Here is a 25,727-nt window from a genome sequence, read left to right as displayed (position 1 = left end):
AGGTTGGGACCCCTGCTTTAGAGCACACATTCTCAAGGGGGACAATATTGTTCCCAAGGGAGCAAAAACTGGTTCTTGGTGGGCAAAAAATTTCTTACTCTTTTATGCATAATTCAGGGACATACACAGAGTATATAAATAAATATACAGTCTATATGATGTATTAAAATTTCAAGAGGAGGGCAATTAGGGAAAAAGATATCTAAAAAGCCTCCTTAGGAAGGCATAATGAAAAAGAAATGTTTGAGAAACACTGCTTTAGGGGAAACGGAAGAGAAAAAGGCATGCAGAGCATATGCATTTCTTTTTATGTCTGCTGTCAAATTTTGATTAATCATCTTAATATTATAGTGCATGGATGAGGAAGAGCAATTATCTTTACAGCTAGTTACAATATGATAAAAAGTTAGAATCATACTTTTTAGCCTTTTTAGTACTGCTTCTTGGGATGTGTATATCAAGCATACGATATTAGCATATTAGCACAGTAAATGATTGTTGGAAGAAGGAGCAAGCAGAAACTATAAGAGGAACAATGCATATAAGAAACGACTCTAACATAAAGCAAACAAAATGACTTCTGTCACAGAAATGGGTTAAATTTCATCTCATCAGCTCAGAGAAGGATCTCATTCTCTTACTACCTCTGGGGGAGAGTCATATGCCAGGCACAGGCTTCCTGGAAGACTGGAAATAAAACAATATCACACCTAACACCCAACCCGACTAAGTGGTGGAGGCAACTCCAGCTGGGGTGGGGCTGGGAGTGGGGGTGCAGGGGGAGATAGAGATGAGAATTCGCATAGGGAAAGGTAAAGAGGAATTCTTCGCTATTCCAAAAGTCTGGGGAGAAGAGTCCCAGAACAGCTGAAAGACTTAATGAAGAAGTAAGCACTCCCAGATCTTCCCTACCTTAGGAGGAAAAATAATACTTCATTAACATCTGTAGATAAAGTGAATGGGTCTCGCAGATGAAGATTGCCCAGGACTTATCTGTGAATATTTGCAGTTTATCTACTTGATGTTGATATATGTTATAAACCCCATTTTGTTAATTAAACCTCTTAATATAACTCTGTGGCAGGATTATTTGTCTTATGCCTTAATTGGTCTTTGAAGTGCAGGCAATATTCCAAGAAGCTACTAAGGAGAATGTTAAAAAGATGGTGCAGATTATAGTACTACATTTATGCTAATAAATCTGTTTCTTCATGTTCTCCATAGGAAAAAAAGTTGTCAATCCTCCTTGATGAGATTGAGAGAAAAATGATTTTCCCTTTGTTTTAAAACCAAATTTCCAAGTATTAAATTCCTTTTATGTGTGTGTGTGTGTGTGTGTGTGTGTGTGTGATTGTGTAATAGGAATTTTCTATATTCTAATTGGCTTCCTAAGTAATAAGGACTGCTTAACCCTTTTGCCTGCCTCTGTTCTATGTGACAGGGCCCTTGTGGCACAACCCCAGGTCCTTGTCAGAGTCACCTGTTTGAGCCCTTCTGAAGCGGTTGGTTGGCTTGCTGTTTGGTAGATAGGCTGAAGTCTCATCACAGCACCAGAAATGTGTCCTCTAACTGGTCTAGAGTGTCAGTGTTAACTTTAACCCATTCATCTGTCAGAGATTCAGCCTAACTGCTGAAGAGATATTTGCAATTTAAATTGATTGCCAAGTACTTAACATTAATTGACGTGCTAAATCCATGACTAAGTAATAGATTATGACTAATGCCAATCATTTTAGAGAACACAATTCCCAATCTTGCTGCCCATTTTATCTTTAGAGGTTGAAATGACATTTTGGAGTGTATTCTTTCATAAAATCAAATTCTCTTAGAAAAAGGTGCATAATGATAAATACCATGAAGATGAACATTGTTGCTATGAACTATCATTCATGAGAATCTGATCATTTCTATGTTATGTCAAGTGACCCAGAAAAAGTTTCATTGATCTGACAGCAGTGAATGCTAAACAATGACTTCTAGAGAGATCCTGGGGCAGGTAATTGTCACTTTCCATTACAAATTAACTTTAAAAGCAGGCTGAGAGGAAAGTTAAATTAAATGACGCATATCTTTGCCATTACATTCAATTCTATAATCTTCCGTATTTTTTCCAGTCCAAATATTGCAGATACCTAAAAAAATGCAATTAACTTTTTAATCTGCTTATCAAAAGGAAACTCTACAAATATATAAGGTCCAATACAGAAGACAATTTATAGAGTTGTGTGCCTGACAACTCCCTCAGTGTACACATTTTTCTTTCTGTTGTCATTAGCATTAGTTTGGCACTTTTCCTTAATAGAATTGGAAATATGCCTTTTAACATGGTGTTTGTTTTAGCAACATTGTAGCACAACTGAACAATTGTACTCTTTATGATATTCTTTACAAGAAATTTTACCTTTGTGAAAAGGATCAGCAGACAGTCCCTTTTTGAGCACAGCGATTATAACAATGATCTGCTGGATGAATTCATCAAGCAGAGAATTTATTCATATTCCTGATGGGGTCACTGGGGTGTGTAACATTCATGCATACCTGTCGTTCTGCAATCATTCCCATAAATAAACCTATTTCTGATTGATGCTTATAAATGAGAGTTCAGAGCACATTCATGCTGCCAATCACTGGTTACTCATGCATGAAATTAAAGATCTTTCAGATCAATGCCATTTTTCTATTTGGTTTGGCTTTACCTATTACTCAAAGTAAAGAAATTAGAGAGTGCGGATGACAAAGGATAGCAGGATACTTTCAGGCTATTCTAAAAAGAAGTCAAACAGCATCAATCTAATCCTGTCCTATATTAACTATAAATATGAATGATGCAGGAATAGTCACTATTATGGAACTCATAAATAGTGAATGAATGTACCTTTACAAGATTTTAACTCCTTGGCAATAGATACAAAGGATCAATGACTCATTTCTGGGAAAGGTTACAAAAGGACAGAAAAAATGGACTTTCCTTCAAATTAGAAACATTTCCTTTCAATTGTCACCAAAAATTACTGTGAAACCTAGTCAACTCCTGAAATAATTGCACCTTCATATTTTTGAGTTTTAAAAATTATTCTTGAATCACCATAAGCACTATGTAGATACAAGCTCTAATTTCTTATCATAGAGCACTCTCCATAGAAAATTTTAGCATTCTTCTTAAAATTATCTTTCTCTCAACACACCATGAAAAAGCAAATGTTTTTTGAGAAACGATTGTAAAATTACATTGGAATATTTGGACAAAAAAGCCAAGTTCATTTGGGCAATATTAGCCAGCATTTACAATACATACAGGTACCTGAAAAACTATTAAACCAAAATGTCTCACCTTTTTTGGTTTTTATTTTGTTTTATTTTATAAAATAATTTATTCTATGGGCACTGGTGAAAAGGAATGGTTCCATGAGTAAATATTGATTTAAATCACATAACAGAGCAATCCTCTAACTTTTTAACATATGTGTAACAAGATGGAGAGTCATCTGTTTTCTGAAGATAGGCAGTTAAGCCAATATGTTCATTTTGGAATATTGCACTGCTGTAGACACGCACCCAATCTATTGGGGGAGCATAAGGAAGAGGAAATGGGAGGACATATAGGTAGACTTCCAGGATGTGACTTTTTTGACCTGAGTGTGGTTACATGGATATTCATTTTGTACTGGGTAATTCACTGTACTGGATTCCTATAATTTGCGCACTTTTATGTATGTGTATTAAATAGCAATAAAAAAGTTAGAAAAATGAGGCCCATAATTTCAACTCTATAATAGAAAAAGTTTATGGTTTACTAATAAGTAAAGAAAAAGAGGCCGGGCGCGGTGGCTCACGCCTGTAATCCTAGCTCTGGGAGGCCGAGGCGGGTGGATCGCTCGAGGTCAGGAGTTCGAGACCAGCCTGAGCAAGAGTGAGACCCCGTCTCTACTAAAAATAGAAAGAAATTATCTGGCCAACTAAAAATATATATACAAAAAAATTAGCCGGGCATGGTGGCTCATGCCTGTAGTCCCAGCTACTCGGGAGGCTGAGGCAGTAGGATCGCTTAAGCCCAGGAGTCTGAGGTTGCTGTGAGCTAGGCTGATGCCACGGCACTCACTCTAGCCCGGGCAACAAAGTGACACTCTGTCTCAAAAAAAAAAAAAAAAAAAAAAAAAGAAAAAGATTGGTCAGAATAAAATGATTATTCATTCTTGGTGCATAAAATTCTTGGCTCATGATAAGCTCTCAAAAAACATTTATTGAATGAATAAATGCATAAACTATGTAAAAATAATATGTAGAGGGAAAATAATTAGAAGACAATATAAATATAGGCGGTTGTTAATGTGGGGGCATTAGGAGTATTTCTTAAAATTTATTTTGTGATTATGTTTCATGTTTTTAAAATTATACATTTTAGAAATAAACAATGGACTTTTAATGTCATCATGGCTTTAGCTAATCCTACAAGGCACACTTATGATGGGAATTTCTAACTTGTTTCTATCATAGTTCTATTTCACAGCATGGTCTGTGGTTGAACTGTGAAGGTAATCCCAAAGGCAGAAGGATCATGAAAATTTTGTACTAGTAATGCATGTCCTAGGGGTAACTTATGCCATTGTCTAGATGAAGAAAGACCCTCCTTTGACTAAATTGCCTGGCCAGTACCATGAGACTAGTGACTCTTTTCCTTCTTTCCTTTCAAGAAAGTAGAACTGTATTCTATTGTAACTATTTTTTGCTGGAATCTTGAGGGGTTTGCCACCTTTTTTGGTGTTATTTTGGCTGCTCCTACTGCCAAAGAATTTCATTTTTATTTTTTTCTGTTTCTATTTCTGAGCTTTTCTTAAAGTTTGACAGTCAGCCGAGAGCTCCTGGGTTACCTGTAGCCAGCCCCCATCCTCAGACCAGATCAAACAGAATTCCCTTTTATGTACATTGTGGAAGTTGCAAATCACACACAATTTTTTTCTTCAAGATTACTTATTTTTGGTCATTTTAACTAGAAGTTTTAAGGCTTGGAAGGGATAGAGTTAGAGAAATCACACATTAATGTTCTAAACACTCATACCCTTGCAGATTGTTTCTGATGAAAAATAAAACAAAGTTTTTATTTTAAGCTCTTTTTGTTTAACTTCTAATGTTCTCATCTCTGATTGCTTAATAGATTCGTTTTGTATGACACTCCTGGTATGTTAAATTTTAAATTTTTTGAAGGTTTTTGTTTACTTAAAAAATCTTTTTAATCAAGATATTATATAACATCCATTCATGACATACACCAATCTTAAGTGTACATTCAATGATTTTTGACTTATTTACATACCTGGTTGTAACTACCACACAAATCAAAATATAGAACATTTTCAGTAGCCAGAAGGCTCCATGGTATCTCCTCACAGCCAATTACCAACCCTCCCCCTGACAAAGGTACTCTTCTAGAAGTCAGAAATCTTTTATCAAAACAGTTGATTTTGCCTGTACTTGAACTTCGTATCAATGGGTGTAAATGTTGTGTATTCTCTTTTGTCCATTTTCTTTAGTTTATAATTATATTTATGAGAAATATCCATGTTGTTGCTATGCAGTATTCCATTGCATGAATTGTGAAAATTGATTATGCAAATTGGAGTTATTCCTGTCATACCCAACAAAATGGGTAAAAGCACTTAGGGCACCAAGGGTCTGCTCCAGGAACTGTCTCACAAGCCCCACTGCTGCAATGACCTGCTTTAATCTTAGCAGCAGTGTCACCTAGTAGCCACTGAAATGGCCTGCTCTAACCCTAAAACCAGTTTTACCTACTAGCTGCTGCAAGGACCTGCTGTGACTCTAACACTAGTTTTACCTGCCACCGTCACTCACCTGTCAAGAGCTCGCCAGCTCTGGAAAAACTTTGCTAGTGTCAATGAAATTTCTTTCAGAATATTTTATATAACATTTCTCTTTCCCAATAAAACCCCAATCTCTTCTTTTGTTCTTTGGATACACCAAAGACCAACCTGGTCTGTGTATATGCCCCAGATTCCAATTCTGGTATATATTTTGAAATAAAGTATTTTGCTTGAGAATAAAAAGCCCAACTTAACAACTGCTTTCATCTTGGCATATAAGCCTTATCCACAAATCATTACAGGTTTGCAGGAGCTTGCTTCACTTAAGAGTCACTTAATGTGACGATCTTAAGCTTCCCTCCATAGAAACAATCATGAGCTCCTTTTGTCACAAGTTTCAAAGGCAGGACAGATGTGCCTCTCTTACCAAGGCCAGTGGGAAAGAGAATAGCTGTCATGATGATAAACTATTATAATTTTATTTTTAATTTTTTTTTAAGAATGGTGGTTCCCACTAATTGTAAGATCATTGTCTATTTAAGAAGAATGTAAACTTGGAACTATAGGAGCTGAACAAGTCCTTAGAAAATTTCATTGTATATAATAACATATGACTCAAATACGAGGGAAATAGGGAAGTTAAAATTCCCATAATATTTATAGAAAATATTTTGATGGCTATCTGTTAAGGACAATAAAACTGTACTCAAGAAAGAATGGTTGGCACTAAATTAAATTACTTCTGTTAACAAACATCAGGCAAGGATGAGTTTAACAGCTAGAAAGAAATTTGAGGCCGGGCGTGGTGGCTCAAGCCTGTAATCCTAGCACTCTGGGAGGCCAAGGCGGGCAGATCGTTTGAGCTCAGGAGTTCGAGACCAGCCTAAGCAAGAGTGACACCCCATCTCTACTAAAAAAAGAAAGAAATTATATGGACAACTAAGAATATATATATAAAAAATTAGCCGGGCATGGTGGCACATGCTTGTAGTCCGAGCTACTCAGGAGGCTGAGGCAGAAGGATTGCTTGAGCCCAGGAGTCTGAGGTTGCTGCAAGCTGGGCTGACGCCACGGCACTCTAGCCCAGGCAACAGAGTGAGACTCTGTCTCAGAAAAAAAAAAAAAAAAGAAATTTGAGTTTATACTATTGAAAAAATGCATGCAAGTATTTTAAAAAATTGGTGCAAGAAGATGCAAAATATGTTAAATTTGAATTAACTTAATTTACAAAAAGTAGACTAAAAAGTAGAATATCTATCTAGAGAAATTTTCTCAAGTACATAATAACCTCAAATGGAGCTAGAGCTGCATTTCAAAATGGGGAGCGATACTATGGGTTAGAGGCTGGACCAGCAGGGGGAGCTCCATATATTTGATCAGCAGACATTGAAGACTTGGTTAAGATCTTTGTTAAGCAGAGGTATATAAATTAGTAGAATTATTTCAAACATGAGTTCTCAGACACAAAGATATTCATTAATGACTATAGATAACTGGAGAGTCCATCTTCTCAATTTTAATTGACTTAGTTGAAATAGGATATTTGTATTATAAGAATAAAAGTAAACTATATCCAGTGTAAGAAATGTGAATAAGTTTAAAAATATATCAACACATATATTAACATAAAAATGAATTTAAACAAATATAGCAATAAAACAACGGGATAAAGCTTAGTTGCAGGGTCATCATGGTGGACACTATGAATAAAATATATCAACTGAACCAAGTGGGAGCAAAATATTGTGTGATTGTTACGATAGAAATATGCTAAAAAGTTCTAATTTTCTCTATGCCTATGTAGACGGACACCACATGGCACCTATTCTAGTTGATATTAATACCATTAAAATTTTACAAATATTGAATCTGATCATTTGAATGGAAATAATATTGTCACACATTTAAGAGTTTAGAAGAATAAAAAGAAAGCTACCAAGGTGGACATAGTTAATTTTGTCGTACTTGACCTCTGAGTGTTTGAATGATGTTCATTGCCGCTGTTTGTGACTGTGAGGAGGAGAGTGATACATGCTAATAATGATTTCAAGTGTAATCTGTGATGACGGGATGCACAGGTAGGCAAGGAAAGGATTGCTATGCTGGAGGAGGGAAATAAAACTGAATAAGAGTTATCATGACAGTAAGTTTGCAATATTCTGCATGATTTTTATAGAATATTATTCTGTCAAAACAAGTCTGTCTAAAATAATTTAAGGTAAGAAATTTAGCTTGCATAGTCATCTTATAGATTGTGTTATAACCATATTAGTAGTCGACTGATGAATTATGTCAGAAAGAGCAAACACCTTCAAAAAACTGACAATTTTTAAGTTTTAATGAGAAGGCAATCTGGCTATGTGCTCTCTTTATTCCAAGTCCCCTGCCCCCTCCCCATAAAGATGGTGAGCCAGTAAACCTGTCCAACTATTGCTGTTGAATATATTTTGTGGAAGCAATCTTGCAAAAAAAATATAAAGAAACATATTTATAGGTTTTTATAATTATACAGCATGTATAGAAACAATTAAAATGAGAAAGTTGCCAGGGCTAGAAATACAATTTGGGAAGCAGAACAAAGCCAACAGCAGTTCTTTCATCTTTGGATGATTTGTACTCAGTGTGTACAAATGCAGGATATAAATCAGGACCGGATATTCAACCAGAATCTAGAATATGTCAAAGCCTAAAACAGGATTATAGCCACTTTAGAGGCGGAATTGCAGCAGAAGCACAGTGTGCTTATACAAACAAATTATATGCATTTTCTCTGTCTTTACGCTCATACACATACATTCATGTTAACTTATAGTAAAGTACTGTATTTAAGATACTTCTATATAATGCCCAAAAATGCAAGTTCAGTTCTTCTCCATTACTGCTTTTCTTGTAGTTATATTAAATTTGAATAGAACCACAGAGAAGCTGCTAAATGACTAAATATTGCACATATTACAAAATAGCATTTTTAAAAAAATGGTGCCTGAAGACAGTCTCTTCTTGTTGAGATGGATCCCTACACACACACACTACATCCATGCACACCTCCACACATGTAATAATTTGAATATTACAGTATTTTAAGAAAATTCACCAGCAAGTGATTCTGAAATATATAAAAGGAGCATAATTCTCTATTTAATAATGGTTTTTGGAACTAATAAATCTTTAAGTATTTGTATCATATTTTAGTTAATAGTAACTTTGAAAAGTAATGCAAATTATACTTGCTAATTATAGGAATAGAGTATAATTCTATGTAATTTAAGAACCATCATACATAGTTTCAAGAAAAAGTAATTGGCTGCTAAATAATGTTACAGATATTCATGTGTCTATTTGTGCATTTTATCTTAGCTAAGTGCACAAAAGAAGCTACAGGGCAAAGATGAGATAACGTGATCTTTAAAGAAAGTTATAAAATTCAAAACAATAAATTTGGTCTGTAATGACCATTTACATGTTTTTCTGGCTTTAATGACTTGATTATGTAACATATTCACAATTACATAGTAATGTTAAATAAAAACATATACTATAATTTATAAAATCTTTGATGTTTAGGCAAGTACTATATTCATTTGAAAAAGTAATCAGGCAGAATATTTAAAATAATATTATAAATAAATTTGTAAGTGTACAGAATAATTAAACATATAAGAATTTACTGCCATGCTTATGTCTGGCAACTAAAGAGCATTGTAAATAAATAAATGATTTATATCATAAAAATTTCCATTTTAATTTGAGGCTTAATATTAGATTGTTGAATTGGGAAAGATCGATCTTATTTTCACTTACATTTATTCTCTAATATACCATCTCTAAATGAGACACCATTACTTGTAGTTGATTATAATGTAATTATACCACTAATTTTATCTTTTAAAATCTTGTTATATTAATTTGGGTTTTAAATTAGATAACATTAGCAGAAAAGTTGTCATTAATGTGATTATACGTTACTCCCATGTGAAACTTGTTACAAAGTAAACGTGCCTACCATGGTAGTCTCTGCGATAGAGCCAAAGCTGTTGATGAATATGTTGCATGTGACATTAACTGGAGGGCCTGGAAAAGAGATTAAAACATAAGGGCTGTTTAGAGACTTATCTAAAATATTTTCACATAATTCCTTACTTCTCATTATTAGTGAAAATAAGAATTTTTTAAATATATGTGTACATACAGATGCTCAAACTTGAAGACAGTAATTCCATGGAAAAAATCTGAATTGAGAATCACAAGATTCATGGTCTCCGATGAACACTGATTTTTAACCTCTCTTGGTCTCAGTTTCCTTAATCTAGATATCTCCAATGGCTCTGTAAATGCCAAATCAGTAAGTCCAACATCTGAGCTCCTTCAAAGACAGTTTCTCTTGATCTTTTTCCCCATGCATGGGCTATATATGTTTCTATTTTTTTGCACGTCTCATAAGTATTTGTTGAAAATTAGATACTTTTTAAAGATAATATAATGTAGCAACTCTGGAAACCAGACCCTCCCACCTCCAACCCACAGTTTGTGTCCCTGGTTTTTCTTATTATTGTTCTTTGTTATTTAGTAACTTACCTGGACTAATACTGTGAAGTCCGTATTTCCCTGTAGTGCACAGCCACTGAAACCTCTGCTTAGTGAGCTTCGTGGTCAACTAATGTCAGAGATTTCCTTACTACCTTGAACCAATAAATCTTCCAGCCTTTGTCAAGGGGCTTCATGCTTGTTTGGGGACATGCCTTCAGTGCTCAGACAATTTACAACTTATCCTTCACTTCCTACCTACTCAGGGCCTGGGGTCGGCCAGAGGAGAGCTACTGGGGCTCATGGGACTTTTCTGGCCATGTGCACAGCCCTGTACACTCCTGGAACCTCTAGATAACAATAATATCTCAAAGCTTTTCAAAGCTTCCTAAGGACATCTAATTTCCCCAGATCTTTTAAAAATTTTGTTCAGGCTCTTATTTGCCCCAACCAGTATTACAGCTGTAAGCAGCTACAATATTAGACAATTTTCTGATTGTTTTCAACAAATGCCCTAAGGATTGGGATGTTTCCCAAGTGAGTTCTCAGTTAAGTCAAATGATGAAAAGCGCTTCGAGTGAGGTTTATCCAGGGAGCTGCCAGACAAGTCACACAGAGACACAGCTCTGAAGATGGACTTTCTGAGCACCCCCAAACCTGCTCTGCCTTCTAGGGGTTTGCAGCTTCTGTTGCTTAGAGACTGTGGATTCCAAGGCTGCTGTGGAGCTGGGAAGTGGAGCAAAATTACAATGTCTCCTGTTCTTACAGAAATCCATCAGTTTTTCTTGAATAAACACTCCTCAGATAGTTGCAAGACTTTGTTCAATTTTTAGAGTTCTGAAAGTTAATTTTGACAATTTGCTAGTGTTTTTGTTGCTTTTTTGGAGGAGTGAACTTACAGAGATCCTCACTCCTCCATTCTGAAAATTTTCTGTTAATGCCTGATTTAGTATTCATCATAAATCCAAGGAATTTTTTATAAGGTCTATTTATTCATTCCTTTACTAAATATCTAAAACTTTGGTACAGGAAATTGAAGAAGATACAAAGAGATTATTAGCAAGCAGAGCAGTAGGAGCAAGAATCAGTAAATTGTTGAGCAGTTGTGCTGTGAAGTACTGTGCTGGGCGCTGAGAGTGGGTAATACTCCATTCTTTACCTACCAGGGAATTGAAGCCCCGGGGGGATACATATGATGCCAGTGAGTAGCACAGTTAGAATGTGAACCATTGGTCTGATTCTAAGAATCATTCTTTTTGCTAACTTCTTACGTGACATTCAAAGCCTTTCATTATCTGTCACAAACTTTGTTATTAGGCTGATAGCTATATAAATAAAAACATCAAAAATATTATGTGGTAGGGTTAAAATAGCTCTATCTGAGTTATACTCTATCTAAGGTAGATAAAACCACACACAAAAACTGCTATCTAAGCCTAATTTATTTTGTTTGTTTTTTTAACTGAACATAATTTAGTAGTAAATTGATATTACAAGGTTTGCCACAAAAAATTATAGCAGCACCTGGTTGTATTCCTCCATTCCCCTCCCTTTAGAAATAATTATTTCAACTCATTTAATTGATTCTTTGGGTATTTACCTCAATTTCTCTACATAATACGTTTATTTTGCTGCTTTTATGTTTCCATTAGAGTCATCTATTCTGATGCCCACAAAGAAGAGAAGAAATTAGCCTTCCTTCCTACATCACTCCTGTCCCTACTCACATAAACTTTGTTCTGTCCTCCCATTACCCAAGTATGGTTAAATTGCCATTTTTTTGTTAGATCAGTATTTACTTTTTACATTATTATGACAAGGTAAACATGACCCCCAGCTAAGCTATATGAAAAAGTATGAAAAGCGTGATTACTTTTCCTTTCCTGTAGAACATTTTCCTGAGATTGATAATTGCTTTATATATTTCATATAGCTTTCTCCATACATACCATTAACTTATCCACAAATTCTGATGTCTAAATTATGTTTCAATATGTTCAGACCCATCAGATACTCTATTAACTTCATCTTCCTTTCAAATTACAATCTAGAATTTTTTACTCTGGAGCAAAGCAGCATCTATGAACTCCCAATCATAATATTAGGAATTACTTCCATTGCTTTCTTCCACGGAATCCTCTGTCACGGTACCAGACCTCCTTTCTTGGTTTATTTCTTCTTTAAAATGGAACATATCCTTCAGTAATTTTTGACAAATGGTGTATAAAGCTGTGAAATTTTGAGAGTTTCTTTGTCCAAAAATGTCTTTTTGTATGCCTTCGCACATAATGTATAGCTAGATTTGGCAGAAAATTTTATGCTGGAAATTGTTTTTTCTTCTGAATTTTGGAATTTCTCTATTATCTTCTGTTTTACAGTATTATCTTCAAAAAGTCCAAAACCATTATGATATTTGATCTTTTGTAAATGGCCTATTTTTCTTTCTGAAACAAATAGGATGTTTCATTTTTCCCACAAGTTTTTATTTTTTTAAAAACTACTTCATTAGTTAGAATGGTTTGAAATATCATTTGAGGTTTCTATTTATATTTACTTGATTCAGTAATCATGTTCATGATTTTCATCTTTATTTGCTTTTCTGCTCATTCTCTAGATGGCTGTTTATCTCGCTGAAATTAAGGTAGAGAAAAACTAATAAAATTATTTAAAAATAAAGCCTAGTATTCATGGGCCTCTGAATTCTGTGCTACATATTGAAGTAATCTGGGAATCTTTAAAATATATAGATGCCTGATTCTCACCTTCTAATTTAGTTGATATGTAACCAAGGTATTTTTAAAAATACTCTGGGTGATTGGAATGTGTGGGAATGTTTAGAAACTACTGGCCTAGGGAATTCCAGACTAGGAAGCATCTGTGGCTGTTATGCTACAGGGCTAACCATGATCTGAAATTTTCTTAGAGGGAGAGACATATAGAGAGAGGAGTCAGGGCTTGGGAACATTGAAAATTCAAGGCTACTGATTTTGATAAGAGAGTTGCCCATTATAAATTTGGTGAACACTGATAATAACACAATGTAGATGGTATGTACTGAGAAAGAGTTTAAAGTTTATTAAGCATAAAGATACCTAGAACATAAAATTCAAACATATACAGAAGTTAATTTTTTTAAATATGAAGGATGGACAAAATAAGTAAACCTCAGAAAAGTTCTGAATCCCTGGAGATGCCATATTTAGTTACTAATAAACATTTTATATCTTTATGGTTATTTCTAAATATTTACAAATTTCTAAAATTTGTAAGAGGAGTATCTTACATGTCACTACATGAAAAAGGAGAAAGCACCACTTCATAATTTTTTAAATCCCATTGTAAATGATGTGTGAAGTTACAATTAGCTGTCAGAAGATAGTTTCTTCCTTAATCTAAGCCTAAAGTGAACACTGAAAAATGTACACAAGCTGACTGGCATCCTTGAAAAGCTAAAATCCATCTTTCATATTTTCTAGGTTGTTCTCTTTTTTCCCCAGACAACACTTAAACCCTATTTTCTTTTGCTGGGAATAGCAAATATGAATCTGGGGAACATTATTTGGCTCGAGATAAATTCTGTTGTGCTCTATTGACTCACACTATTTGGAAAAGGGAAAACACAAGAGCATTAATATTGGGTTGATTCACCTTCAAATAAAATACAGATGGAGGTACATTCACGTTGGCGGAAGCTGCTACTAGAGGACTGCTAGCTCCATATGACTGTGATCTCTTTGGCTGAAACTAGAATAAATAAAACAGTGTGGAGATGATTTTTAAAACTTTAATTTAGGAAAGGGAAAGGCATTTATTGTTTTGTCTTTAATTCTCCATTGGAATTGAACAAAAGGTGAGGTATTCTCTATTATATTTTTGGTCTCATCTTTCAAATTTGATTATTATTCATAGAATTACGGATAATAGTGGTGAAAAATAAAATGGAGGCAAAAATTCAGCACAGATTTCAGGGTTCTGAAATTAGTAATGTATGTTCTGGTACATTTCAGTGTTCCTTGGGAGCATTTGCTATATATTAATAGCACATCCTAATATTCCAGGAAAGTTCTGAAAGGAGTAGTGTTAGGTATGGTCTTAGAAGGAGGAAACCTCTGATATTTTTGTTTTCTTTCTAAAATATGATGCTGGCATCATTTGTTGACCAAAGGCTTGAATAGTATGGCCAATGGATGAAATAAGGAAAATAATACTTCCATAGAAAAACAGTAGTCAAAGAACAAGTGACTAATTTAGGCTTTTAATAATAGTTAGGATCTCACATAATGCCTCATTTTATTTGAAATAGACTTCAGCCCCTGCCTCTACAACATGCCTCCAATGAAATGCAGAAAGCTCTTCTTAAAACTGAAAAGTCAGCCTGGTTTCAAAATCTAACTTTCATCTGAGAGTAAAGTAGCCCACAGTGGTCTCAGGTCTAAACTTTATTCTTCATCTGGTTGCCACATATGTTCCCTGCCTGGATATTAGAACAAGGTGCTATTTGGTTCTCATTTGACCATGTATTTGTGTATATATTCTCTTCTTCAGCAGAGAGAAGGGTGAATGGATTCAGGCACCACATCCTAATTCCAAATTTCAAAAACATAGCAGACACTCACTTGAAAGACAGATATATAGATAGCACGTGTAAATAAGAATAATTTTTTAAAAAATTTAAAAATAGTAAATTATAAAGCAATGTGGAAATAAAAGTCATTGTTTCAGTCATGGAAGTCTTCAATGTGAAGCCAAGGTATTTTGAATTTACTTTATGAAAACTTTGGAGGCATTGCAGATTCTTGATCATGGGAGTGTGGGAACCCACATGATACTATGAATGGTTGCATTCAGGCAAAAGTTTAGGGACAGAGAAAACAGGAATTTATTGCAATAGTCTGGAGTGTGGGTGTGTGCGCGTGCGTGCATGCACAGAATGGACCTGACCAAGGACAGTGACAGTCCTTGGAGATAGATTACCAAGAATGAAATGAATACAGCACTGTAATGTTTTAAAGGTACTGTGTTCTACACTTTAGGCTTCTGGTCTATGTCAGATTAGGGTGGCAATCCTGGGGTAGTCTTTCTATCCTAGCTATTGCTGTGTACGTTCAAAAATTTTGTAGAGAATAAAGCTCAGAAAAGATTGTAAATCTTTTATAAATCTTCTATTGCCATTACAGAGAACACCTGTTTAGCAGTTCTTGGCCAATCTGCTACTTCTGTGTGCCAGTGCAAAAGCTGTTATATCCATCCAGTACACTACTATGTTTAGCAACAGAGCAAATAACTTCTGTAGCATCCATATGGCAAATTGTGCTTTTAAATTGTTGATTACATTAGGCATCATTGGCCTGAAAAGCAAATGACAGTAGTTGCAGATGTTTTTAGCAGCAGGTTTTCTTTTAAATATTCCTTAAAGAAATAGAAGGTAGCTTTTAAGTTTAGGGATGAAGTGAAGGCAGAATAACAAAGTACAATGCAGAGCAATGATATTGTTATTGCCAATATCATTGGTGATGATATAATTGTTACTCATATTAGGGAACAATCATTCACCAGGCAGGTCTAGAACTGGCAAATAAACAAACAACCCAAATTTTCATAAGAATGATTCTAAGGAATTTTTAATGTAATGTATTAAAGGCTTAACCTTTTTAAAGACATAGAATGCGATTGAAAGATTAAATTTCAAAATAATTCAATAAATCAAGAGATTTGTTTTTACTTTAGATAAATACACATACATATATTGACAAGGCAGATGTTATTTTGTTTTTTAATTGACACAAAGCATATTTGATGATTAAAATCCAGATTTAAAATTATTTGTTAGATGCCTTAAAAATGTTTGTAAATTATGGCATAAAGACAGAATCCAGTTTATCCTTCCCCTTTCTCTTTTCTTTCCCTTCTGTTCCTTTTGCAGTCCTAAAGCCATTTAGTCAGGCAGCGTGACATAGGCTTCCATGCTGGGATGGCTGGGGAGTGTAGCCTTGAGCAGGGGAAAAGGACTTCTGTGGAGAAGGTCACATGGCACAGGATGCTGGAGCCAGAGTGAGCGAGAATGATGTTCCCACAATAGGGCAGCCTGGTGTGGAGTGTCAGGACTAGAGAAGGGTGAGGAGTGTGTCTCCAGGGGGCTATCCTGGCAGTGGGGCTGCAGTCGCACAGGGCTCCGCACAAGGAGACAGCCCTGAGGAAGGTTTCAGAGTCCCGCCAGGGCAAGGAGGGTATCTGTGTAGGGGACAGAGTAGCAGCAGACGAGGGAGATGTGTTACATATTGATCAAATAAGTAATTATATTGAGGATAATGGGAGCCAGGTTTCTTACTGTCAGAAGAGGGAATTAGCATATGAAAACTTAGAAACTAGAATAAGCCTATGATATTGGAGATAATCAGTGTGAATTCATGGTATGTATAATGGTGGGATTGTGGTTATCTTGGACTGCCATAGACCGGTACTGGTCAGTGGTCTGTTAGGGACCGGGCTGCAGAGTGCATTTTTTTTCAGTATTTGCCTCAGAGAACTGTACCATCAGGAGTGCTGAGCCAAAGAACTGCTGCTTTTTGTCACTGATATTTTTAGACAATTTAATTTTTTACCAAGTTTAGGTACATGAGTTTTACTATTGGCATAAAAAAAACTAACAAACAAATAAACATGCAAAATAGCACCTGCCTAGCAACTGGTAACACAACTTCCATAGCTTCACTTTCAAGGGAAATGCTTTAGGATAAGGAGGATTGCGAAGAGACCAAAATGCAGTTACAGAATTATGATCTCCATAAGCATTGAATAAGTGTATAAGTGACACCCTGTTATAGCAAGTCAGTGATTCACAGGATAAATCTAAAAGAATTCTCCACAAATGTAGAGGGAAAGGGCAAAGAGGGGAAGGATATGAGGGGAATGTGTTAGAAGCAGATGATAGAGAAATATACCAGATTTTTTTTTAATAAAGGAAGAGTCGTTTTGGAGAAATAACACAAAACAGTGCCAGCTTAAGCAATAATCTTTCTAAAGAAAAATGTCCAGAGTTAGATAGAAAAATAGGCTATATATAAAGGAGCAGGAATCAAAATGAGATTTGACTTCTTTATGGTATTAAATGTCAGTAGGCAACGGAACAACATCTGCAAACTTCTGCGCTAGAGTTCTGTAGCTCAATAATTGTATAAAGATTCTTCAATGTCAAATGCATAACAAATTATCCTGGAATGTTAATTCATGATAAAAAGAAATGAGCTATCAAGCTATGAAAGACATGAAAGAACCTTAAAAGCATATTGCTAACTGAAAGAAGCCAATTTGAAAAGTCCACATACTGTATCATCCTAATTATATGACATCGTGGAAAAGATGTCTAGAGACAGTGAAAAGATCAGTGGTTGCTAGAGGTTGGGGATGGCTGAAAGGAGGAAGGAGAGAGGGATATTCATAGCACAAGCACAGGGAATTTTTAGGGCAATGAAACTATTCTGCATGATACAGTAATCATGGACAGGTGTTGTTACACATTTGTCAAAACCTGTAAAAAATGTATAACACAAAGGATGAATTTTCATGTAAATAATGGATTTTAGTTAATAATAACATACCAATATTGGTTCATCAGTTGTAATAAATGTATCACAAGAATACAAGATGTCAACATTTGGGCAAACTGTGGGGAATGGGTGGGGGTATATGCACTTGCCAATCAATTGTTCTGTAAACCAAAAACTGCTTTTAAAGAAAGTCTATTAATTAAATAAAAATTGGACAAACTAGAGCTCAGAAAATATATAAATCTTACTCCTGTCCTGAAAATGAAAATGTGTTATATGTCGTTTTTGTTGGTATGTGGAGACAGAGATAGAAATACAACTTAAAAACAACCCTCTTGTTTTTAAGTGTTTCGTTTATATGTGTGTGCGTGTATATATATGTATATATGTATATGTCTGTGTATATATATATTTCAAGAAACTGCTGGTCACAAGGATTACTGAATCCTCCCCTAACACTGATTCGTCTGGCCCTCTAAGTCTGTAACGACACTGGCCTGTGCTGCCCGACGGGCTCTGTGGCGTGTGGTTTGTGCCTGGGGACCTGGAGTTTTCTCTCACTGGGGCTCTTCCATTTCTGTTCTTCTCCCTAACCAGGAAGAGTTTGAAAGAGAAAGGATTTCAAATTCCAAGAAAGAAATAGTGGTATCTATTAATACTTATTATTTTCATTTTTCAAAATAGAAATAACTGTTTCTGTACATACCATTTCTCCGCCTTAAGACCAACTTTTTGAAATGATTTGGGCAAAAATTTATTTCTGTTTAATGATCAACTAGTTGAGTGATACATGGAGCTTTATTTGCAAATTCTTTTTAGCAGACTCTTAGATAATTTCTAAGCCCATTTATCACTGTTAAATGCCTTTTTTATAATAGTTTTTTAAAAAATATTATATTTAATACGACTAAGATATATAACAGAGATTTGAAGTAAATTTTATACTTCTGTCAAATTATCCTAAAGGCACAGTGTTTTCATTGGAGAAACTTGATTCTCAAAAATATTTAAGATAAATTAATACTATTCTGGAGGAAAAGAAAACAGATTGATCAGTAAAAATGAAAGATAGTGAGTTAGGTACCTAATTATTTTAATTTCTTTCACTATTTATTTTATAAATAGCTATTATTTATATTTAATGATTTGCTAAAATAATGTTTGATGGAAGAGAGGGTCTTATCTGTGCTCTGTACCAATTTAAGCTGCTTTAAGAGAATTATTTATTTATACTTCTGTGGTGCATTTTAATAACATTTAAAGTATTTAATCTTAAACAGAGATGAGATTTTTTTGAAAGTGTACTTTTTTAAGGGAAATGACACAAAACAATACAAACAAATGTCATTAAAGGAAAAATGTATAAATCCAGATTTTTTTAAAGTTAGCAGTATAAACTAGGAGCAAAATCAAAGCTACATTTTAACAAAGTCAATTTCTATTTTTTAATAGTTATTTTCCACTATGACCTGCAAGATAAATTCCCTTTCAATATAAATATACTTACAAAAACAATCACAAATTTGAAACTAGTAGTCCAAAAATAAATTTTGTAATTATATATATTTTAGGCTGAAACAGTTATTATTTTTAAATGTTGATAATTTGAGAGGTGAAAATGTTATCACATCATTGTTATAATTTATACTTTGTTGATTGCTAATGACGTTTAATATTTCTGTTTATTTTCCTGTTAATTGTCTAATTATGCCAATACTGAGATTTTATGTTTGTCTTTTACAAAATTTATAAATTCTAGAGAGGTCAAACATATATACTTTTATATTTTATAAGAGGTTTCCTATCAACTAATTAGTTATCTAAGTAAATTACTTTCTAGGTTTATTTCCTTTGTCATTAACACTTTAATTAATGAAGAAGTGAGGATCAGATCATTCGAGTTATTTAATATATTTTCCCAATATTATAATTTTCATGCCTTTTCTTCATTTAAAAATTATTAAGCTAATTTTGCTCATTTATTTTTTCAAAAAAAATTAGGCTAGTGCAGTATCATATTATTGATATTCGTGTCTCTGAACTCTCATACTGTTAATTCCTTGTTTTTGACAATTGGAAGGGAAAGCATATGTAATACCCACTCTAAATTAGTTCATTTGGTTACTAGCTAAATTCCTTAAAAGATTTCTTTCAATACAAATGAGAAAGACACTTAACCAATATGGCAGGGGATTTTATTTTTAGTTGTGTGAGCTACCTCACAGAAATATTGATTGAAATATTATCAGGAGAACAGGCTCTTCGCATCATTTCTACGTTTGATGAGCGTCTTTGTTAGTGAGGTGAGGCGGGTCACGCCTGACAACGGAAGGGCTGATCTCCCTCGCCTTCTTTTGTCTAATCCTTTCCCATTAGGTATTGGATTTAGTTTGCTAACCCCTAAATATTTTTCTCTTAGCCATAAGGAAGAAATATCATATAAAGACTATTTTATTTATATTTCCGTATTGGGTAATGAAATGATGGTCAAAAGATTATTGTGTTGTTTTATTCAATAAAATGAAACAATGTTGAAAATGCTTAATTTGGAGGTAGAGTTATGAGTGTTTGCTGAAGTCAGTAACGTTTGACACTTGGCCAAAGATGAAAGAGCAAGGGTGTTAGCTAAAAACTAATCCACTAAATTAATTTTATAATTGATACTATTATTTTGGGTAATCAAATGCAGCATACATTTCTTTTTCTAATATCCAGAGCATGAGATATCCAGTAAAAACCATGAAAGAGAGAAAATCTTCCTTTTGTTTTCTTCCTTTAGGGACATTGAGGGGTGAGAATGAATTCTAGCTCCTCCCAAAATCTAATTACCTTTGAACTGGCTTGCTTATCAGCTTGGTTTCAGGAATGCATTTTTATTAATATTTAAGAAAGAATCAGTACCTCTTTTAAGTAAGACCACATCCTTGGAGTCCTTTCCTAGTCTCATACATAAATAGCAATAATTAGTTACATTTTAAAATAGTTTCAAGTTTCCTTTGTCTGTTAAATTATTGAAATAATAAACAAAAAGAAAACTTTTCAAGAGAACAGGAAAGGCACTGGGCCACTATTGCGTGGTTAGTACCGTATCTGCGGTTTTATTAAAATATCTGTTGAGGCTATTTATATGCTTTTTAAATATTCACAGACATTTAAAAATGGAATACATTTTCCTCTTTAATTTTCAGTGAAAAGAAAGCAATACTTTTGAATCACTGAATATAGAATATAAACTTAATTACTGATTATGTTTCCGGTGGTTTACTTATATGACAACTGCATATTATTTCAAGATCAATTCCAAATTTGTTCTCAAGTAAATGACAGGGATATTGCTTTCCCCTCAATTTGAAAAAGATCCTTATAATACTGAGATTTCTCACGTTCATTTATATATTGTACCCCTGTCAAGTCTACTATTTTTACACAGCCTGAACTTAGTGTTTTCTTCTTGAAGTTAAAAATATTTATGGTTGAAAAGCTTAAATCAAGAAACGCAATCCACAATATAAATGTTAAACTCATTTGAAAATGAAACCATTCATGATTTTCTACTCATAAATTATCAACAAGTTTTACTCCTTCTCCTGCTACCCAATGGTGATATTTATAACCCCTCTATAATTAATTCTTTCACGATTGCTAAGCAATTCTTTTCTTCTTCCATAAGGACAAATTCAAGAAAAAAAAATAGAAATTGCAGACAACATTTTCTTTTAACCTTTAAGAATGGAAATTGCTTAATTGAATTCCATGGAAAAAGTGTGTATTCTTTAACTTTGATTATTTTCTTTATTGAATAAAATAGCATTCAAGAAGATACTGAATAAGTTGGGGCAGAGAAGCAATCTTCTGATCTTTTACCCTAAAATTAAATGACAGGATATATTGTGGTTCTGAATAAGTTACATAGCACTTGTATAAATATGTTGCTTATCACTATATTAAACAGAAGAATAAAAAGTATAACTCTTAAATTAACAATTACATTCTTTCCTAGAAATTCAGGTAAAACATCTGGTAGGTGGAATAGTTTTCAACATTATCAATGGCTTGTAGTTAGTAATCTAGCCCACTCCCCAATTAATATAAATTTAACAATGGGTTGATTCTCCACATACAGAGAATCCTGGAGTGGGAGATTTAAAGATGGGAACGCTTATTGCTGCTTCTTAAAGAAGCTTCCATTCCAGTTGGTGAGATAACTGATAGAAGAATTAAATAACAGATATATATTAATAAATAAAAATGTATATTCCTAAAATTAATGGTCAAGATAATAAGTATTATAACAATTAGAGAAAGAAAAACTACTGTTGGTCCAAAGAAGGCAAATTATGATAGCTGTGAACATGTAAATAGATTTCTTCTTTTAATATGTATCTGTGACTAATACAGTATTTGGAAGATTATTGTATATAAGCATTAGAATTTCTGGTGGAATAAATTTTAATGTTTATCTTGTTTGAACAAGGTAAATATGATATAAATACTTAGCATATAAAAAAGTATTTAAAATAGTAAACAGAACAGTTACCTTTAAAATTGGGCCTGATTCTTGCATCATACCCCGATGTCCTCCCCATTAATTTATCCAGAAAGTCAGAAGGTGACATTGGAGCACTTCGAGATCTTGCACTATCTGTTTCCTTTGTGGCAACCAAACTACAAATAAGAACAAAAAAAAATACAAGTTTTACAAAAAGTAGTCTTTCTAACAATTATTACCTGAAAATATAAAATAGAAATGCTGAGCAAAAATGCCTTGACAACAAGAAGAAAACCTTAGATACCATACAGTGAATATTATCATAATAAGACAGATATTTATAGATTTATAGTCAGTATTTGTAAGGTTTCACCTATAGTCAGTTCAATTGTCAGGGGTGGCATTATTTTGTATTAAAACTGGAAAGAAAACCACCTCTGAAATACTAGGTTTTCAAAATCTGTATTTACCCAAACTTGATTTCTGATTGCAATTTTTAACTAAATGGTCCTCAGGCATAAGACAATATGAAAGTTCAGCTGTGAAATACAATTCTTATTGCTTTTATTGAAGGAAAAACATCACCTTTCAGGTTTCGTGAGTTTTTCTCAGCAGTAAAAAACGTCTGTCCAGTAGATTAAACAATAATATTCTTTTCTTCAATTGGCATGCTTCCTGTGTTAGTAACACACTCAGTTAAAAGCATTCTGCTTTCACTTACATGCCATTAATCTATAGTAACTTTTGCTCAGGTCTAAAATTTGTGTCAAGATTGAGAAATTACCATAAATGTGGTCTGTGCTCGTAGATATTATATAACAGGAGCTTGTGTCCAGGGAAGATGAAGTGTTCCCACATTCTTGTCATTCAAACATTTTCCTTTTTCTGCAACTGCGCATCCTAGAAACCTATAGTGTGACTGCTTCCCCTGTCCGGCTCCTCCTTTACCTCCATGGCTTCACCAGAAGCCTGGGCCTGCTTGCTAAGATTAAATGATTCTTTTCATCCACAGTGCTTTGCTGAGGAAAGTGAAGCTGACTCTCTGAACACACATCGTGTTTGGAACTGATGTGTTCAAGCTGATGTCACTTCCTGGAGGTTATCAATCATCATGTCCTCCCAGCTCTGTCAACTCAGAGCATTGCCAAGCTTCGAACCATTTGGGTCACCACCTGATATATTTCTCCTGCCAAAATTGTAGTGAGTAGTGAAAATGGGCCTCAGAGCCATCATCATTAATTGTCTACCATAGGCTTTTCTGCAGTGATTCATAGGCACAATGTTTAAATCCAATGTCAGTGATAATGATATTTCTATAAGCATAGTATCACCAATAACAATGCCCTGGTCTAGAGGTTCCACCTGGTTTGGGCACTCCAAGTCACTTATCTTCTCAGTGACTCTCATTCGGTCATTCTTGCTTTCTCCCCAAATGGAAGCTTCTTCTCTCCCCCTTCTGTTGGTTCCTTATTACTTTGTGATCCTTTATCTAGGATTATTACTGCTCAACCAGACTCCCTGTTATTATGATCACTGGGAGGTTTATTTAATGCCTCTTTCTGCTATATATACACCTCATCCCTTGTTCATCTCATTCAGGCTCACAGTCTTATAATAAATATGGTATAGAGTACATTGATGACTTTACTTTTATATCTCTAGTCATGAATTCTCCCCACACTAAAAACTATTAGGTCCAATGGCTACTTGACATCTCTACTTGAATATCTGAAACTTAACATGTCCAAACTGGACTTTTGCTGTTCCGACATAGACCTGATCCCCATTCTTTTCAAACGTGGTTAATGGCAAGTCCATTCTTTCAGTTCTCAAGTTGAAAACCTTTTGATAACTGTTGACTCTCACTTTTTATTTTCACATATCATATCCATCCTGTTGGCCTTATCTTCTAATTTTATCCATAATTCAACTACGACTCGCCATGTTCTCTTTGACTTGTCTGGTCCAACCTACTGCTAGCCATTAACTCTTTGCCTGAAATGTTCACTGGGACTCTGTTCATGAACTTAACTGTTAATTATCCTTATCACCTAGGTTTAAGCATCATTTCTTCAGGAAGCCTTAACTATTCTCTCTGATTTTGCAAAATCCTGTGAAATATGTCTCAAATTTGTGTCTCTCAGTTGTGTCTCTCATTAATAGCACTTGTTACAGTGCAATTGTCATTTTAATGGAAATAATCGATCATTTTCTATCTCCTGCTTTGTAGGGTCTACTATTTAAGCAAAATTCATGACTCTTCCGTTTGTTTTAATAACCCCCAAAACAATTCAGAGTATCCAGAGTAACTAATTAACTAAATATTTTTGAAATTAATTAACTAAATATAATGAAAGGTTAAGCATCAGAATATGACACCCCAAGGCATCCAGTAATCATGCTTTGAGTATATGTTTAACAGTAGAGAATATCCAACCTTACTCTTCTCCCATCCTTCTGCCCCAGTTACAAATGATGCTAATGAATTACCAAAAAAGATTATAGACTAATATTTGTAAATAGGAAAAAAATCAAGAGACAGAAATCTGAAAGAGGGACATAAATCATCAACATTATATGTCTGAAAATTGTCATTTAATGGTGGATTTGGAGAGTTGTAAATTGAGTGCCTTTTTAACCAGGCTTGATGTTGCCATGGTGTCTCATTCAATGGTTACATAAATTAGTGTTTATTAGGGGTAACTACGTTCAGTGCTTGCTAGTTGCCAGTGACAAATTATATATTGTTTGTATATATATGTGTTTAAGTGTAAAGGGTTAATATAGGATTATAAGTGGGAGTGGGGTAGAGGACTCCATTCAATAGTGAAATACATGACAAAGGATTAAATAGTGTGATCATTTGAGGTTTCTTAAGTATAACCTTTATGCAATTTGTTTCATTTACAAAATTTATTTTTATCATAAACTCATTCAGTTTTACTAAGCACTTTCAAAATGCTATGCTTGAAATTCATGGTAATTGTTATAAATTCATGAATACTCTCTGTTCTCCTGGGCAATAGTTTACTTCTTTATAGTTTTGGCATCAGCTTATTTTAACTGAAAGAGCTAAAAGGCCATAACATAGCTAATTAACTCACTGATTTGTAGCTTCTTAATGACTTATTTATTTTAAAGAAAACTAATTAAGTGTTTCAGAATACATTCAAAATTACTTAGAATAGAGTTAATAGCTGCCATTGTGTTGAGTGCAGAAGAAAATTAAATGGAAAGCATCATGGCACCATGGTTAAGGCTCCAGATGGATAGCCAGGAGGCTGGGGTTTTGTTCTTTTCTGCCATTCATAGATGTTTGGCCTTGGGCAAGCCAGATGTTCTTTTAAC

At 34.2% G+C, this 25,727-nt stretch overlaps 1 protein-coding gene across 2 annotated transcripts in view; it reads right to left on the bottom strand.

The window, feature by feature from the left end:
• Positions 1–25,727, bottom strand: part of GLRA3 (glycine receptor alpha 3) — a 121,848-nt gene that overhangs the window by 84,198 nt on the left and 11,923 nt on the right. For both annotated transcript variants that reach the window (XM_045552476.1, XM_045552477.1), the window contains exons 2-3: positions 22,428–22,555; positions 9,823–9,890 (exon numbers count right to left, since the gene is read on the bottom strand). In XM_045552476.1, the coding sequence (XP_045408432.1) occupies positions 9,823–9,890; positions 22,428–22,555 (196 nt within the window). The remainder of the gene's footprint in view (positions 1–9,822; positions 9,891–22,427; positions 22,556–25,727) is intronic.

This window comes from Lemur catta, chromosome 5 (genome assembly GCF_020740605.2).
Source record: "Lemur catta isolate mLemCat1 chromosome 5, mLemCat1.pri, whole genome shotgun sequence".
Classification (NCBI taxonomy): Eukaryota; Metazoa; Chordata; class Mammalia; order Primates; family Lemuridae; genus Lemur; species Lemur catta.
Note: the sequence above shows the minus strand (reverse complement) of the source record. Positions and strands in the feature narration are given on the sequence as shown.